Source organism: Myodes glareolus, chromosome 21, assembly GCF_982192425.1.
Source record: "Myodes glareolus chromosome 21, mMyoGla1.1, whole genome shotgun sequence".
Lineage (NCBI taxonomy): Eukaryota > Metazoa > Chordata > Mammalia > Rodentia > Cricetidae > Myodes > Myodes glareolus.
Window position 1 is genome coordinate 18870922 of NC_142046.1, and position 19556 is coordinate 18890477.

At 44.4% G+C, this 19556-nt stretch overlaps 1 protein-coding gene across 1 annotated transcript; it reads right to left on the reverse strand.

The window, feature by feature from the left end:
• Nucleotides 1-817: 817 nt before the first annotated feature.
• Nucleotides 818-6987, reverse strand: LOC148118674 (von Ebner gland protein 2-like). The gene is made up of 6 exons (XM_087900145.1): nucleotides 6853-6987; nucleotides 5712-5845; nucleotides 4917-4990; nucleotides 4734-4841; nucleotides 979-1080; nucleotides 818-861 (listed from the first exon to the last, which is right to left on the reverse strand). Exons 1-6 carry the CDS (start codon nucleotides 6985-6987, stop codon nucleotides 818-820), a joined length of 597 nt encoding a protein of 198 aa, XP_087756271.1.
• Between the last annotated feature and the right edge of the window lie 12569 nt (nucleotides 6988-19556).

The following is a 19556-nucleotide window of genomic DNA, read 5'->3' on the forward strand; positions in this document are numbered from 1 at the left end:
TAAAGCTTCCTGACTTCATGGATTTGGGAAGATAGCAGAAAGAGGGACCGTCTGCTTTTGTATAAAGATAACTGTCCCAAAGAAAAGGCCTGTGATGTGCAAAAGAAGGAGAATTTGGTGGTATTTTGGTGGAGATGTGGGTACATTTCCCTTTCTATTGATCTGAACTTGGGGAAGAGCATGCTTGCATCTGACTTCTTCCATATTTGGAGTTCCTGGGTCATGTCCCCTTTGATACTGGCACTCTCAGCCCCAGGATGCCAAATCGATGGAGATAGTAAAAGCCTTGTCAGTGAGCCCTGCCTTTCACGTTCACAGAGCACAATTCCATCCTCATCCATGGCCCTCACACCTGGGCAACCATTCAACAACAGGCCCTGAGACATGATGGAAGTACTGAGATCCCAGTTTCTTGCACTGATGCACACTTGCTGACCTGCACATGCTTGTCAGTGACTTTGCTCACCCTCCCCTCCCATCACTAGCTAGCATGGGTGTTCTTACCCTGTCCCTCTTACCTGCTTCCACAGCTGTCAAAACAGCCCTGTGGACCTGTGTGCCATGGTGTGTTAGTTATGTAGGGAGTTACGATAAAGGTAAGGCCTGTGTGGCTGCTCACACCAAAAAGCACAAAACCAGGAGTCATTTGATCACACATGAAGCATAGCTCAGGTAGTATCTGCCAGCTTTACTGAAAACTGGGGCATTGGAGGATGTGGACATGGAGCCTGTCTACTCTTGGTGCCTGGCATTCTATCTACAGGAGCAGAGGCTGAATGAAGAGATTCGAGCACCTAGTTCCTCTGCAGACTCTGTGTTACTTCTCCATGCACGAAGTTTCTCTGGATAACTCACAGGAATCTATTTCCAAACAGAGAAAGAGACAGGTGTCTGGGAGGAGTCTTTGTACGGTCATTGTCTTACAGGGAATGGTGAGTGGAAAGGAATTAGAAATAAGCAAAATCTCAGTCTCATTACCATCACATCTAGGGCTGATAATGTCTGCTCTATTTAGGCCTAGGTATTCTACAGTGTCTTCAAAATCCAATAGCATTGTTCTCTTTGGCGTCATGTTGTGACCTGCAGGATACATGGGTATGGAACAAGGAGGTGGAAAAGACTCCTATTATAGACACTCAGATCACAGGGATTTGTTGTGGGAGTAACTTCTGCTGCTTCAACCAATAGTCGCTGAAATACGAGCCCACAGTGCAGCGGGGAGCGACTTCTGCTCCGTCAGCCAATAGCTGCTGAAATACCAGCCCACTGGGGCGTGGTATATTTCTCTTTTAAAAAGAGAAACAGATCCGGATCAGGCCCTCTTGGTTCCGGCTCTTGGTTCCGGTGCTTGCTCCTGGCTCCTGCTCCTGGCTCCTGTGACTAGGCTCCCTTCCTGACGGTTTATGGTGTATGTAAGTTTTACCCCCCAAAATAAATAACCCCTTAAAACATAACTGGTGTGGGATTGATTCGCTGATAATTGACGCCCAACGTTTGGTTTAAGAACCGCCCCACCCCCCCACCCCCAGCTCGGCCTCCCAGGATACACAGGTCCGGACAGTCTCTGCCGGCTTACTTTGCCCTGTTCGGCACGGATTTTTAAATTTCTCCTTGCAACGTGAGTCAAAGAGCTCACAGCGCAAGCTCCCTTTGAAGTTCCAGCAAGCTGTTTGAAACCCCTGCCATCTGCCATAACTGGTTAGGAGTGCTGCAAGCAGCTTGACCTTTAATCCCAGCACAGGGACACGGGGCCCAAAGCACTAACTAACTCAGAGTTCTGTGGTAGGGAGACACAATCGCTCCTGGCAACACTGATCTATTCCCGAGAGAATATTGAGCACCAAAGACACTCCACCTGGAGCCTTTCTTCTTGGCAGAACTGGCCTTTGGGTAAAGAAATGCCCATACCTCAATTACTGACAGAGTTACAGAGTATCCGTAAATGGATAAAACAGGACTGTCATATCCTGCCAAGACAGGATAAGATAGTTTTAAAAAGTTCCTTGCCTTTGAAAATGGTATGTCAGTTACGTTAGGCCTTAGCCAAAGTTGGTTGCTTCAACGCTGCAAACGTGATTTTGGGTGTTTGCCCAGGTAGCCAGTTGTCTATGTGATTTGTTACATGTTCTGGAAGTTTGATTGCACTTCCTAATTACTCAGGTAACATTATTTCCCTTCTCAGATCTTTGATGGGATTGAAGATTATATAAACGTAGTTACTTTCCTTTCATGACGTGGCCAAGTTATTTCTTATACAAGACTTAAGCTAGTTAGAATAGGATATTTGTATTTATTGTATATAATTGTGTAGGTTTGTACTTACTGTATATAATTTCGTAGTAGGCTTAGAACTCTCTTACTTAAACAAAAGGGGGAGGTGTTGTGGGAGTAACTTCCACTGCCTCAACCAATAGTCGCTGAAATACGAGCCCACAGTGCAGCGGGGAGCGGCTTCCGCTCCGTCAGCCAATAGCTGCTGAAATACCAGCCCACTGGGGCGTGGTATATTTCTCTTTTAAAAAGAGAAACAGATCCGGATCAGGCCCTCTTGGTTCCGAAGCTTGCTCCTGGCTCCTGCTCCCGGCTCCTGAGACTAGGCTCCCTTCCTGACGGTTTATGGTGTATGTAAGTTTTACCCCCCAAAATAAATAACCCCTTAAAATATAACTGGTGTGGGATTGATTTGCTGATAGGGATTTTCTGGGACCAGAGAGATTTCAAACTACAGAAATAGCTTCTCCAGATAAATATTCCTGAGCAGAGGTGGGTCAGGTAGGAGCAGTCTAGAGGAAATCATGTTTACATCTTGTTTGGAACAAGTGTCACCTGAACACATGGGTCTTATATGAGACTGGAGCCCCAATACACTCATCAAAGGCTGCTCAAAAAAAAAAAAAAGACTCTTACATTATCATCCATGGAGGGCAGAAGTCATATGCAGAAAACCCCACTGCCATTTTCCACATTCCCATGCAAAGAAGATCCTTGGCCCAGGGGCATACTGACCCCCACTTCTGAATTATTACCCTAGAGGGAATTAATGGATTTGACTGTAGCTTCAAGTTAGAGGAGAGGATCCAACAGTGACTGGCTAGCTTTGTCATAATTATGCCGCAAGCATCTAACAGCTTGGCCCTTCTCCCCAAATTGCCTTCAGTAGCCCGTCAGCTTCTCAAAACCACATTTGAAATAGGCCCATTTTGGGAGGTCTTCTCCAGGGCCCATGTAAATATTTAAATTTGGAGATTAACTAGGAAGGCCTGGAGCTTCTGGAAAGCACTATGACCTCTGCAGTCCTTGGTCAAAATGTGATGGTGTGGGAGGTAGACATCACAAAGCTTTGCTATCTAAGTCTCCATGTCTAGAATGAGAGACTCCTAGGGCATTGTTGAAATGTCTTGTGTGCAGAGACTCCTGACTGAAGACCGGGTGGTCAGGCTGACCTACAGAGAGGGAGACAGCGCAGCTCAAGCTGATGTTCAGAAGGATCATGAGTGCAGAGCTATTGGAGAATATAAGCAGAAACTAGAAATGGGCTGCCTGCATTGGGGCTCTCAGTGCTTGTGGATGGTGGCAGGTGGAGGTCATGTGTCCACCTAACACTGCTGAATTTGGACCCATGTACTTTCTACGTGTACATCAATGTCCAGAGCTCCCCCCCGTGAGCACAGACACAGCATGGAACATTTGGTCAGGACACCTGTAGTCCCCGTGATGTGATTAAAATATCTGTCTGCAGGAAATGCACACATGCCTAAGTCCTGTTATTGCTCCCAGCTGGCAAGTGTGTGTGGGTGTGTGTGTGTGTATGTGTGTTTGTGTGTGTGTGTGTTGGATGGTTAAGTGTGTTTGTTTGTAACAATGGTGACCAGAGAAGGATGTCCATCATCTCCCTCTGCAGCTCTCAACATTGCTTCTTTGAGACACAGTCTCTCACTGAACAGGAGCTTCATCATTGTGACAAGATTGTCTGGGCAGTCAGCTTGGAGGACCCACAGTCTCTTTCACAGTGATGGGGTTGCAGGCACACTCAGCCATGTTTAGCTTTGATGTGAGCTCTCACGACATAGATTAGGTCTTCACGCTTGCAGATTAAGACCTCTTAACCACTGAAAATTCCTAAGCCTCATTCAAGTGTCTTATTTCATTCTAAACTATCTGAGTGAAGGTCAGAGCAGTGAAATACTTTTCTCTACTTAGTACTATCCAAAACTTTACATGAAAACTTCTTTTACCTATTTCTTTTGATATTATGATACATGTGGATTTCAGTACCTTAGATTTGTATGGCTAAACGGGGGGGGCAGCTTACATATAACAGGTGTTGAGCATACCTCTGTCCTCCACAGTCTGGATGTCAGATCAGGCCCTGCTACTGTGATAACAGCACATTGTCTCCAAATGTTTCTCAATGTCCCCCATGGAAAATGATTTCAGCAAGACACTTTCTTAGAATAAGACCAGAAAAGGGCTGACTAGGAAAGGAAGGGTGGATCTGGGGCTCAGTGGGTGGGAAATGAACGTAAGCCTTGTGCTTCAGGAGTGATCTGGAGAGGGCTGAGGATAGACACACTAGGCGCTTACAACCCCTCTCTCAAAGACCCCAGGCATCTCAGGAAAGGCCCCACGGTGGGGAACTATGGCATGAGAGCAGGAGATAGTGACTCACTCTGTGCCCACTGCCCTCAAAAGCCACACCCACCTCTCACAATCTTAGGCAGGGTGAGGCGTACCTATGAGCATTGCCATCTTGACATGTGTGTTGCTGATCTTGCTCACATGGAAGGCAATAGCAAAGTCCTTCCCACCCAAGAATATGATGTAGATGTGGTGCTTTGGCCCTGTGGAGAGAGATAAGCCATGTGACTGAAGGCTGATGGCACCAGAAAAGGAAGAACATCAACTCGAGGACTCACAGATGTAGAAGATTTTAGGGTTGTCCTTATCATGATCCAGATACATCTTGAACTCAATACACCCTGTGGGTTGTCTGTAATACAGGACAAAAGCATGGCTCTCTCCCTGACTCTAGCACTGTCCTTCCCTGTTTCCATCTATAAGTCTTAAAATGAATGAACCCCAGAACCTCCTTCTGATACACAGAGCAACTATTCAAGCATCAGCACATGGCTCTCCAAAAGTTCTGTGCCACCTCCTTGTGTGCTCCACTTCATGGCTGGTGGAAAACTCAGAAAACGATGGTATATATCTAAAGACTTTTCCATCTTCCTGGTTCTGGAAAAATTTCTAGCCAGCTCAGACCTTTATCCCCAGAAGCTAGGTCCTTCCCTGACTCTGTTAATGTGTCTTCAAAGGGATGCCTCAGGAGACAGAGCCTGGGACCTGCCCTTCCTATCCATGAATCCTCATTGCACATGAAAATTAATGAAATCTTGAGGGCCCCAGAAATAAGCACAGCACCTATACTGACTCCATGGAGCAAGATGCACTGGGAAGGAAAGTTTTGGTCCTCTAGGGAGTGCCGTAGAAGAATCACATGTGATGCAGAGGGCCTCCTGTTTGTAGTCATCCTCTGAACATCTCTCCTCTGCTTACACTTCTGTAAGTCACCTGACACATTGCCCAGACAATACAGGTGGGTTCCATGTCAACACGGAGTGCCTAGCTAGGGTTAGGAGCATGTTCATTCTGAGGGTGTGGGAGTTTATGAAGCCTAGGGCAGAGAAGGTTGCCTGAGAGTGGGTACTCACAAGATGTTCATCCTAAACTCCAACTTGCCAATAATGTTCTTGACGAATGTGAAGGGCGGCAGTGGGCTTAGCTTCTTCTTTGGAGGAATAGGCACGTTTCCTGTCCAGTGAGTTATGTACCACTTTCCTAGAAGCTAGAGAGCAAAGTCGTCCTTGAGGGGGAAACATGGAAAGGGGAAACCAAACAAATGGGTTCCAGGCTGGAGATGAGATGGGAGGAGGTAAAGGAGGGTCTGCAGTAGAGCTGTTGTACCATTTGAAGGGGCACTATACATTGAAGACTCAAGCAGAGTTCTGGTTAACCCCTGTCTGTCATGGGCAGGCAGATCCAGGCACAGTAGAACAGGGACCTTGAGTGGGAGATCATTCTTAGGATAGGTTGGTTCCTGCATTCCTGCAGAGGTTCCACATAAACAGTAAAGAGTGGTCTCCAAGGAAATCAGGCTAAGAGCATGATCATGATCTGGACAATCCCTTCATTCTGAGACTGAGAGGGAAAAGGAGTTGGGATAACTGTAGGGAGGTTGTTCAGCCAGAATGAGCTAGTGTTGTACCCAGACACCAGCTTCATCCATGCAGTGTGATGGCCTCCAGATCAACTGAACTATCAGGAGGAGGCTGTGAAACACCAGGGAAGCCAAAATGGGCATTTTTATCCTTCAGAGCCATTGCTTGGGAGAAAGGCTGACCATCGCCAGTGTCTCTTTTCTTCCCAAAACACATCATCAATTTAAACATCAAAATATCTTAGGAAGCCCCTCCTCCAGACACCAACATACCCAGCAGTGCTCAGCCCTCTACAAACAGCAGCCTTGTATTGTGCACATCATCCTGCATAAGCCTTCCCCTGAGAAATAGAAATGCTGAACAGTCATTTCTGTGAAATTAATAGGTTATTGGAAGACCACAGGCTGACAGAGGAGGCAGTGGGTCTCTGTGGCATAGGATGAGACAGAAGTGCCCTTAAACCGTCACTTGGCGTCTGGGTGCCCTCAATGTCAGATATCAAGAAAAGCCATGCTGGAGGACAGACACAGAACATCCCGGCCACATCCATCTGCAGCTCTCACCAGCAGCCCTGAGATTCTCACTTAATCCATGGGAACCCAGTTCACACATCCACTCTGCCCAGCATCCTCACCTCATCAATAGTGGGAGCATATTGTAGATTCCTGTAGGATAATTGCTCCACAGAGGGCAGGGTCAGAACCACAGTCAGCAGGAGCAGCTGCATGGTCGCCATGGTGCCTCTGTGCTCCCAATCTCCCTGCAACATGCATATATGCACTGTGTGACACCCCATCTGCACAAAGTCCCCACCCACGCTATAGGCTGGTTTCACTGTTTTGTTTGTACCCCGTGGATACATGGTATTAATTTCTGTAACCAACCACCTGTGTGCTCTTTCATTCATTCTCAGGAAGCTTTGTCAGGAGAGAGAATGTTATCAGAATGGGAAGTGACACCCGAGAGCCCAGAGCCGGGAGGATGACAAGGGTTCCAGAAGTACCACCCTCTCTATGCCCGGCTGAGTTCCCAAGAAAGATGCCACAACACTTTTTATTCCCTCTCGGAACCTCCAGTTTCAAGAGCAGCCACCAGTCTGTCTCTGCACAGGAGAGGTGGGCACAGGAGTGTGTTCTCCAGCCATAATCCATGATAACTCAGCAATGGTATCACACTCCAGCACCCTGCCCCCGTGTCCTGTATTTCCTGTGCTTCTCATGCTTATGTGAGTACCGCACACCTCCCTGACTCCGCACCCTCACAGCCGATCTCTACCAAGCTAGTGTCTCAGCCCTATAATGCACCTAAATCCCAGCTCACCTTTCCATAGTACAGACACCTTCCCTCTTTCTAGGCTCCAAGAGTGGTTGGGATTGAGACCTTTGACAAAAGATCCCCGAGAGCCCCTACTTCTCACTTCTCTTCAATTCTCTGCTTCACCACAGCGCAAATACATTTTCCTGCTTCTGTGTATGTATGTGCTGGTGTGTACAGTATGTGCTTGTGTGCCTGGGTAACCGTGGAGATTGCACATGAGTATTTGTCTTTATGTGTCAATGTGTGCAAATGACTCTGTGTGTCGGTGTCTTTGCATGCTTGTGTGAATTGTGCCTTGCTCACTCGTATCAGCGTATGTATGTTTTGAATATGTAGCTACATGCATCTTTGTGTGTTTTTCTCTGTGACTAGTGTCATTGTGCATATGCAGGCATGTCACTGTGCATATGACTGTGTGTATCTTTTTCTGTTTGTGTACATGTGTCTGTGTGCATTCCTATCAGTGGGTTTATGTGTTTGTGTGTATGTGTGTGTTTATATATGTTTTTGTGTTAGTTTCCTTGATGTTATGTTTGGGATATGAAATGGTATACACAGGATCTGAGTTTAAACGACATGGTCACTTGTGGAGTCTTTTTTGGGAAATGTGGAACCCTTGGCACTGTGGCTTCACTAGAAGACATGGATGTCAGTGGAATCCCAATCAGGGTCTGCCCTGAGCACTCAACTTTCTGATCCGCCAAATGCAAACACGATCTGGGACAAGTTCCTCCAAGTACCAACATTAAGAGGAAACAAAATAAAAATTGACATTTTGAAAAGTGATTCAAGAATGTCAACTTTTAGCAAAACTAAGGAAAAGAAAAATTAAGATAAAAAAATAGATTCAAGAGAAGACATGTGGATAACCTATGAAATTCAGAGGACCTTGACGATATACTTTAAAACTTACTTGCAAATAAGTTGAAAAATATAAAAAATGAATATTATTCTATGCTATGATCCACAAAAATTAGAAAGGAGGACATGGACCATTTATGGAGTTCTACAGTCAGTAATGAGATTAAACAGCAACAAAACGTCTTCTAACTGAAGCAATCCTGGGACAAATGTGTCCACTGCTGAATTACCCCTAGATGAACACAACAACCCGAATCCCTTCCAGAAAGCATATTTAACAACACATCAAAATATTTTTCTACCATCCATCTGGTTGATATATAAAGCAATAAGTGGGATACATTACACTGATGTATTAGGGACAGGAATGGCTCAATCATCTGAGATAGAGAGAAGCCCTTTGGGAAAGTGTAATCATCCTTCAAGATCATAGTTCTGAAAGAAGTATTTATGGGAGGAATGAATTCTTACAGCCTGCAACATCCTAAGTGGAGACAAATCAAATCAATGTCACTGAAGTCAGCAGGGGCAGAGCTGTCTTCTCTTCTATCCTCCTAAATGTAGTCCTTAAAGTGCTAGCTAGAGCAATAAGACAAAAACAAGAAATAAAAGAGATATAAATAGAAAAGAAAGAAGTCAAAATATCATTATCTACTGTTGATATTATCCTCTATTAAGAGAATTCAGAGATACCAAGGAAATTCTAAGAACTAATAAGCATTAACAAATGCATCAGGTTATAAGTCAATGAATAAGAGTCAGCAACTTTTTCACATACCTAGAGGGGGTCAAATAGACAGAGAAGTCAAGGAAAATACTCCAGCTAGCATTGGTTTCCAAATGATAAATAAAATGCCTTAAAAAACCCAGTTAATAGAGTTAAAGGCCTCAAAAATAAAATTTTCTGTGGACCAAAGAAGGAAAATATGAACATTTTAAATCACAAAGGGAAAAGATTGAAATAGAAATGGAAATATGAATAGCTTCCTTGTATATGGAAGCAATTGATAGAATTGATTCTGGGAAAACGTCTGTATCAGCAAAACGATCTACAGATTACATGAAATACCCATAAAAATTACAACAGCTTTGATCACAGAAATGGCAATGTGTTCTAAACCATAATAAAATTCCAAACAATCTAGTCAACAAATGGACTGACTAAATGAACAGACAATTCTCAATAATAGAAGTAATTATGGCAAATAACCACAGTTTAATGTGGCCTGGTGAGGACAGGGTTTCTTGTATTTTAACTGCGGGTGGTATGCCTGTCAAACGCCTTCTGAGAGCTTCTGTTAATGCCCATAGATCACTGCTGCTGCCAGCATCACTCCAGTGAGAAAGTTTTTGTGCCATGGGTGGTGGTTGCTGCCATACATAACTAATCAAACTGCTAAGAACAAGAGTGTTAATGTGGCCAGGGCTCACTGAGAAATGAAAGAAAATCAGTCATCTGTCTCATGGTTCAGAGGATGGTACAGAAGAGGGGCCAGAGAACATGGAAGAGCCCAAGAAAGGGGTGGAGTTCAGTGAAGCTATTTCCTCTAGGTGGAAATATTCCCTTTTTATTTATTTTACATTCTCTTTATCCCCTCTTCCAGTTCCTTCCTCTATCTCCCCTCTGCTGGCTCCCCACCTATTCCTCCTCTGTTTTTACTCAGTAAGGTGGAGGCCTCTTATTGATATCAACAAAACATGATATATCAAGTTGCAGTAAGACTAAGTACCTCCCCTCTTATTAAGGCTGGACAAGGCAACCAAGTATGAGAAATAGGGTCCCCAAACTCAACAAAAGAGTCAGAGAGTTCCTGATCATACTGTTAGGAGCCCCAGAAGAAGACCAAACTACACAACTGTAATAGATGTGATGAAGGCCTAGGTCAATCCTATGTAGGTGCCCTGGTTGTCCATTTCAGTCTCTGAGTACCTATGGTCCAGGTTAGTTGATTCTGCAGCTTTTCTTGTGGTGTCCTTGACCTCTCTGGCTCCTACAATCCTTCCTCTTCCTCTTCTACAGATTTCCCAAGCTCTATCAAGTGTTAGACTGTGAGTGCCCAAATCTATTTCCATCAGTTGCTGGATGAAGCCTCTCTGATGATAACTTGGCTAGGCAAAAATCTATGAGCAGAACAGAATATTGTTAGGCATCATTACATTGACTTTTTATTTTCTGCCAGTCATGTTTGGTTCTTTAGGTCTCTGGGCCATCCAGCCTATGGGTCCTGGTGCTCCAAGCAGTGTCAGGAGTAGGCTCGTAGCATGGGTCTCATGCTGGGCCAGTTATTGGTTGGCCACTCCCACAATCTCTGTGCCACTTTTTTTCTCCAGCACATCACATAGGCAGGACAGACTATAGTTGAAAGTTATGTGGCTAGGTTTTTGTTCCAATCCCTCTACTGTGAGTCTTGCTTGGTCTCAGGAGATGGCTAGTTCATATCCCCTATTCCTAAGAATCTTAACTGGGGTCTTTGTTGTAGATTCCTGGAAGTTTCCCTTGTACTAGGTTTCTACCCTACCCTAAGATACTTTCTCTTTCCAGTCATCTCTTTCAGTATTCTTATCCATTCCACTCCACATGATCCCTCATGTTTTCCTGTAGGTCAAATTATAAACCCAGAGGTGTTGTAAGGGAGAGAGCCACTTGTTAGTCCTAGCTACCCAGCTACCTTAGCTCCAAAACAACCACACAGTAATTTTATTAATTAAATCACTGCTTGGCCCATTAGCTCTGTTTTCTTATTGGCTAACTCTCACATCTTGATTTAACCCATTTCTATTAATCTGTGTATTGCCACATGGCAGTGACTTACTGGGTAAAATTCAGCATGTCTGTCTCTGGCAGCTCCATGGCATTCCTCTGACTCTGCTTTTTTCTTCCCAGAATTCAGTTCCATCTTCCCTGCCTACCTAAGTTCTGCCCCTATCAGGTCAAGGCAGTGTCTTTATTCATTAACGAATGAAAGCAACGCACAAAGAGAAGGACCTCCTACACCACAGAAGCAGATATACACCACAGAAGCAGATATTGAGATTCAACTTAAAAAAAGTCAGAAAAACAAAGCAGCCAAGCCACTACAAAAGTCTTACCTCTGCTAAGGCTGGGTCACTGCAGATTAAGCAGACTAAACAGACTAAGCAGCCTAAGTAGACTAAGCAGACTGAACTTTTCTCTCCTCCTATTTTAAATTCTCTCTAGTGCTGGAATTAAAGGCATGACTCCTTAGTCCTGGGTTAAAGGTGTGAGCAACCACCACCTGGATTTGTCTCTGTATTGATCTTGTGTAGCCCAGGGTGGCCTTGAACTCACAGAGATCCAGTTGCCTCTGCCTCCCAAACCCTGGGATTAAAGGTGTGTGCCACCACTGCCTATCCTCTAATGGTTTATGTTTGCCCCTTTGATATTCAGACAAACTTTATTTATTAATATTATTCAAGGATGAGAAATTGTCCTTAATGGAAAAATTTCATACATTGGAATCATATGTGCAACATGAGAACCAGAGGTTATGTGAGTCAATGAAATCATTAGAAATATTTAGAGATCAAGAGATTCCAGTTTTACAAAAGACAGTGGTAAAAGATTTGAAACAATTGAGAAAATTATTGGAATTGATGAGCAGAGAAGGAAGGTACAAGGACAGGATTTAGCATCATCAGTATAACTTACCCCTATCACCTCTGACAAATCATCAAGTACTATATGCCCGAAGAACCCAATGAATGTAGATGGAAACCTATAGGTATGAACAATCTAAAAGAAATTAAGCAAGTGATAGTATATTATGGCTTGCATTCACTATTTTTTAGGGGGATGGTAAAGACATGGGCTTCCAAAAATAAGGCCACCTCACACAATTGGCTTCAATTAGTTTCAGGGGTCCTGGGAGAGAGTCCACAACTACTGTGGAAATGTTCCTAGCTAGAAGAGGTAAACATTTTAGAACAATAGGGAAGAGCAAAAGAACTTGAGGCTTCCCAAGATCAAATTCTTGGTGAGGGCACTTAGGCTGATCCACAGGATCAAGTTCTTTATGATGAACACATCTTGTTCCTATGCCACACAGCAGCCTTAAATGCTTGGGACAGGATTCAAAAACTAGAAAAAATAATTGAATCATAAACTAGGGTTAAACAAGGCCAAAGAGAACCCTTTAGTGACTTTTTACAAGATTAACTAAGGCTGTACAAATAGAAGGAAAAGACCCAGAAGCTAGACAAGTACTTATCAAATATTTGGCTTTTGAAAATGTCAACCTAGAATGCAAAAAGATACTTGGGTCTTTAAAGGTTAGGTCATCACAAATGGATGAGTGGATTCTGCATACAATGAACATTGAGACATTTGACTATAATACTGAAGCTTGGGTAGGAGAAGCGTTTTCCAAAGATATGAGGAGACATCAAAATGCCAAATGTTTTAAATGTGAATGAATAGGACATCTGAAAAGGGATTGTAGACAAGGTAGTCCTAGAAATAAGGTCTTTTCTGGGAATGACAAAAATAGAAGGTGTCAATCTTCTGGATTATGTAGAAGAAGTGGCAAAGGCCAACATTGGACGAATGAATCTAGATCAACAAAAGACAAACAAGGCAACCTGATACCATTGGGAAATTCCTTGGGGGGGGGCTCTCACAGGCCTCCAGGTCAAACGTGGTCCAGTCATTCTCAGTCACTGTGGAGAACATGTATCACCAGAAAATTAAAAAATCCAGTGGCTGCTGTAAAAAGTCATACTGTTCTGGATAATGGAATAAACATAGAGGATGAATAAAAAATTCCAATAGAAAATAGGAAACATATTTTGGCACACTTCTATAAATGATCAATGACCAAAGCTAAGAGTGCATTTAAATAACATTGTAAGTAAGAGATTATTGGACATGGGTGCGGATGTGACTATCATCCAGAATCTTGGCATCCAAATTGGCCTCTTCAAGAGACAGATATTCAATTCCTAGGAAATGGAACCCTCAAATGTAACAAAGCATGAGATGGGTTGAATGCATAGAGACAGAAGGACATAGAGGAAGGCTGAGGCCATATATGGTATATATCACAATAAATTTTTGGGGTCGTGACCTCCTGCAGCAATGGAATACCCAGATTAACATTCCTGCAGTCCAAGAACCTCATGTTTCTGGGAAGGATATTATAAGGTACTGTAAAAAAGGTCACCAGCCATCCAGGCTGCACAAGAACACAAAACAACTAGCAAACCTTCAGATGTACCAATGGTTCTACCTTTAAAATGATTAACTGTGTTCTAGTGGATTGAATTCTACTAAGCTCTGCAACTGTGCTCATAGATACCTGCTAAGTTAAAGTGATAAAGGATACCATCAGAAGGTAGAAGGAAAGGAACATGCTGGCAACCCTAGGAGTACAAGAGGTAGGACAGGAAGTTAATGTCTGTTGATGGTAGGTACTCTCAGCAGTCAACATAACAGTTGGTGGTTTTCAGGTCTGGGTAGACATTAAGGAGATGGTAGGGCAGATGAGAGAGTTTTCCTAGCTCATGTTGTTCCCATGTTTTAAGCCTCAGAATCTAAGGCATCTTTTTAATTTTATTTAGTAATTAGTTATTTAATTAGTTTTACATCCTGACCACAGTCTCCTGTAGACAAAACTGTTCGTGTATTTCCTGGCCACCCAGACCCGATTGATAACACAGCAACTATACTTATTACAACATTGTTTGGCCAATAGCTTAGGCATATTTCTAGCTAATGCTTACATAAAATCCTTCAATGTTAAAGCTATTTGTCTGACTCTCTTCCCTCATAGCAAAATCTTAAAGAAGTCCATCCTGTCCACTGTCTAAATTCCATGGTTTATGCTCTGTTGATTGAGAAAAGCCAACCAGACTTCACAGTGGGTCAAGCGTACAGGGATCTCATAGACACCAGTAATTCTTCTTGTCTGTGGTCTAACGGAAGTCAAACCTAGCCTGACACCAAAGGGAAGATACAGAGAAGATGGCAGTTTACTTGGAGATAGGTAATAGGAAAGCTAATGAGGACAAATCCTCAGAGGATTACACTTTTGTGTAATCACACCAGTGATGACTCCCAATACAATCATGCACCAACTCCTGACCTGGCCTGTTATGGAGCTCTGTCCTCCAAGCATAACAACTTCTTTAGCAGCAGTAACGACTCAAGAAACCATAAAGATCAGGTCTGAGCACATTCCCTCAAAGAAACCTGTGTCCTTAAACTATCACCTGAGATTCCAGCCACTCCCTCCTTGACCGTCTTACCAGATATTTGTAACTCTGTAGGAACATGGTCTCATTTTGAAATAAATAGAAAGTTACCTATAGGAAAACTCCAACTATACAGCTGTGCAGAAATTGTCCATGCAAGGATGGGGCTTTTCAGTGGTGTGGCTGGTGACAGGTCACCCATGCTCCTATAAAAAACTCTCCTCACCCTTCATCATTATCGCACTACTCTTGGTTTTCAGTGGAACTGTACTTTGTTCTGTCGTATGTGCCAGTCAGGGGTGAGAAGATGTTTGTCCATTCACACAACAGAGCCTAGCAGAGACTCAGGGGTACCGTGACCCCATCCTGTTCCAGAAGCCTATGCAGGACAGCTGGAGAGCAAGACATACACCCTAGCTGTGACTCCCATGAACGGAATTCATCCTACATCCTGGTCCATGGAAATGTTGATCCTAAGCTATGGCCGTATCCTCTGAGGTCCTTCCTTCCTTCCATTCTTTCCTCTGGGCATACACCCACTGTAGCTGAGAATCCATGGCTGGCATACACAAGGCCCAGGGCCAGATGGACTGACTTTTCACTGTTCCTTTCTCATTCATGGTCACAGTAGCAAAGCCTTCAGGAACCTCATGCAGAGGTGATCCCAGGTCGACATAATTCATTACACTAATGCCACCTGCCCGCACAGATTTGGGAAGACAACAGAAAGAGAACCTGTTTGCATTTTGTACATTTTTAACTGTCCCCAAGAAAAGGTTGGTGATATGTCAAAGGAGGAAATGATTTTTACAACTTCAGTGTAGATGTGGGGCAAGTTTTCCCTTTCTTTTTAAGTGGGCTGGGGAGGAGCATGCTTAAATTCAACTTTCTCCATATCTGGAGTGCCTGCATCTGCACCTCTCTGCTCCTGGCAGCCTCAGCCACAAGTTAGCTAGCTGATATAGTAAAGGCCTCATTTGCAAGCCCTGCCTTCTGCAGTCACAGACCCCTTCCTATACCCTCCTCCCTGGCCCTCACAACAGGACAGTGATTCAACAGCAGAAAGTAGAACATGAGGACCCTGAGACCCCAGGTTCTTGCACCGATCCACACTTGCTGACCTACACCTGCTTGCCTGTGACCCTGCTTACCCAGCCCTGCCCTCACTAGCCACCATGCATCCTCTTACCCTGGCCCTCTCTTCAGCTTCCCCAGTTGCCATAGCTGAGCCCCATGACCCTGTGTGCCATAGCATGTCACTTATGTAGTGATTCATGTGTGCTGATGATCAAGACCATGTCTGTATGCTTGCTCACACCTGAGGGACACAAAGCCAGGAGCCATTTGATCAGACTTGACACAGAGCAGGGATTAGCTGCCACCTTTACTGAAAGCAGAGGCATTGGAGAGTGTGGACATGGTTCTGTCTTCTTTTGGCACTTGGGTTCCTATCCATGGGATGACAGGGTAAGGACAGTGGTCCTAGATCCCAGTTCCTGTGCAGACTCTGTGGTACTTCTCCATGCACTAAGTTCCTCTGGACAATTCACAGGAATCTATTTACAAACAAAGAAAGAGATGTGTCTCAGAGGGGTGCTTTCATGGCCATTGACTTACACAGAATTGTGAATAGAAAGGAATTAGAAACAAGAAAAAAATCTCAGTCTCATTACCATCACATCTAGGATTGATAATGTCTGTTCTGTTCAGTCCTATGTATTTCACAGCTTCTTCAAAATCCAATAACATTGTTCTCTTTGGAGCCATGTTGCGACCTGCTGGCCAAATGGGTACAGAACAAGGGGGTGAAAGCACTCTCACTGTAGACAGTTCACTCAAAGATCATTTTTGTGACCAGAGAGATTTCAAGCCTTAGAAAGAGCATATCCAGCAGAAATTTCCTGAGAAGGAGGGCCGGGTAGGCCATTCAGTGGAATTATGTTTACATCGTAGTTGGGACAAGTGTCACCTGAGCACATGGATCTACCATGAGACTGAAGCCCTAATACACTCATAAAGGTTACTCAAAAAAAGGCTCTTGCAGAAGTCATGGAGATAATCCCAGTCCATCCTCCCCTGAACTCTCATGAAAAACACATCCTCGGCCCAGACTGACCCTTATGGCCTCTTCTTCATTACTTCCTAGAAGGAAGTGTAAAATTTGACAGTAGCTGGGGGATAAAAAAAATGACAGGATTTAATAGTGACTGGCCAACTCTGTAATAATTATGCTTTAAGTACCCATCAGCAGGGCCCTGTCTCCCAACATTGCCCTCAGTAGACTATCAACTTCTCAAAAACACACCTTGAAGTAGGACTTTTATTTGGAGGGGTTTTCCCCAGGACCCAGGGAAATATTTGAGTTGAGAGAGTAGCCCAGGAATACCTAGTGTTTCTGGGCAGCACCATGACTCCTGGAGCCCTTAGTCAAGCAGGGAGGGTGGGGCCAGTGAACAGCATTAGGTGTTTCTGTAGAGTCTCCATGCCTAGGCTTAGAGATCACCTAGGCTATTTTTTAAAGCTCATGAATACAGAAATTACAGGATGAAGACTATGGGTAGCCAGGCTCATTTAGAGAGAGAGAGAGAGGCACAGGAGATCCCAATATTAAGAAGGATCAGGAGAGCAGAACGACTGGGAATATAAACAAAGACTAGAAATGCGCTGCCTGCATTGGGGCTCTCAGTGCTTGGCGGTGGATGTAGATGGAGGTCGGATTTCCACCTAGCACTTGTGACTTTGTACAGATGTACTCTCCAAGTGTGACCCAATATCCAGAACTACCCTGTGAGAACAGAAATAGCATGAGACACTTGATCAAGATACTTGCCTTCCATAGCATGTGAGAATAAAAGTATCTCAGGACGTACACACAGGTCCTGGTTTTGTCCCTCACCCTGTGAATGTGTGTGTGTGTGTGTGTGTGTGTGTGTGTGTGTGTGTGTGTGAGTGCATGCACACTTGTGCATGTGTATAGTAAGTAGATGGTTGGGTGTGTCTGTTTGTAACCATGGTGAATAGAGCAAGATGTCCATCATCTACAAATCTCCTCATTGATGTCTTAGGACACAGTATCACATTGATAGAATTTCATCGTTGTGGCTAGTTTTTCTGGGCAGCCAGTTCGGAGGACCCACCATCTCTTCGTTAATGATGGGGTTTCAGACATACTCAGCCGTGTAGAGAAATTCATGTGAGCTCTTGTGAGGAATTCAGGTTGATGCTTACCGAGCAAGAACTCTTAACCAGTGAGTTTTCCTAAGCCTTGCTCAAGTCTCCCATTAAGGTCTAAATTGTATGAAGGAAGCAGAAAGAGCAATGAAACATTTTTCTCTGCTTATCACAGGCAAAAATTGTTCATGGAACTTCATCTACTTGTCTATCACTTCTCTTTAGATATCATATAATTTGTGGACTTTGGTACCTCATTCTGTGTGGTTAAAGGGGGTAAACTTGTGTAGAACAGTTGTTGAACAGGACTGTCTCTGACAAACTGAATGTGCCAGACCAGGTCCTGATACCAGGACAACGGCACATTACCTCCAAATGTTTACCAATGTTCCCAATGGGGAATGTTTCTAACCAGATCCCTTCTTAGAAGGACCCAGGGAATGCTGACTGAGAAGGGAAGCGGGGAGCTGGGGCTCAGTGGGTAGGGAGTGGTGAAGAGCCTTGTGCTTCAGAGGTGATATGGAGAGAACTGAGCAAGCACACACCAACAGCTTACAGACCCCTCTCTCAAAGATCCCAGGCCATGTCAGGAAAGACCACCAGGTGGGCACGAAAGCATGAGAGCAGGGGAAAGAGACCCATTCTATACCTACTGCCCCCGCAATCCCATCCCGAGTTCTCACAACCATAGGAAGGCCAAGACGCACCCATGAGCATCGCCACCGCGTGAGTTGGGTTGCTGCCTTTGCTCTCATGGAAGGCAATAGCAAAGTCCTTCCCACCTATGAACATAATGCGGATTTGGAACTTGGGCCCTGAGGTAGAAAAAGAAGCACATGGTTTTAACATCTCTTGTTGATGGCTCCAGAAAAATAAGAGCAGGAATCCCACCACTCACAAATATGGAAGACACCTGGTTTCTTTTCATCCAGATACTTCTTGAACTCAACACACCCGATGGGTTTTCTGTAACACAGAATACAAGCACGGTTTTCACCCTGACACCAGCCCTGACCTTCCCTGGTGCCATCTATGAGCGATACAATGAGCTGTCCCCAGACCTTCCTACTAATGCATACAGCAACTGGCCATGCATCAGCACTGGTGTTTCGGCACCACCTGTGCCACCTGCTTGACCACTCCTCATCAAGGCAGGTGGGGAGATGAGGAAGACATGGTACATATCTGAAGAACTGCTCATCTTCTCATCTTTGAAGGGGCTTCCCGTCAACCCAGGCCATTTCCCCCCAGAGACCAGGTCTTGCACTACTTCTGCTGCTGTGTCTCCAAAGGTAGTGTTCCCCAAGGGTCCTAGTCCTGGACTTGCCCCCCCCCCCCCTTGCTCTTGGGTGATGTAGGAGGGTCATCTGTCTATGTGTTACTTTCATTGGTTAATAAAGAGACTGCCTTGGCCTTTTAATAGAGCAGAAAATTAGGTGGGCAGAGTAGACAGAACAGAATTCTGGGAAGAAGGCAATCAGACAGACGCCATGAAGCCCGAGATGTACGCTGGTTAAACTCATGCCGGTAAGCCACAGTCAAGTGGCGATACAGATTATTGGAAATGGGTTAAAAGAATATGTAAGAATTAGCCAATACGAGGTTAGAACTAACGGACCAGGCAGTGTTTAAAAGAATACAGTTTCCGTGTAATTATTTTGGGGGTAAACTAGCCGGGATCTGGGCGGGAACACAGCCCGCCACCGTTCCAATCACTGCACTTGGGTCCTCACTGCACATGGAAATTAGGGAAATATTGAGAGGCCTGAGTGAGGTTCT

What these genes read in the sequence shown, in the direction of transcription:
- LOC148118674 (XM_087900145.1), bottom strand. Translation starts at nt 6,987, where the DNA reads ATGTTGCAGGGAGATTGGGAGCACAGAGGCACCATGGCGACCATGCAG. An exon ending in GAGTTTAGGATGAACATCTT is followed by an intron (nt 4,991 to 5,711) that starts GTGAGTACCCAC and finishes CCTGTATTACAG; the next exon opens with ACAACCCACAGGGTGTATTG. An exon ending in CAAGATGGCAATGCTCATAG is followed by an intron (nt 1,081 to 4,733) that starts GTACGCCTCACC and finishes TGTATCCTGCAG; the next exon opens with GTCACAACATGACGCCAAAG.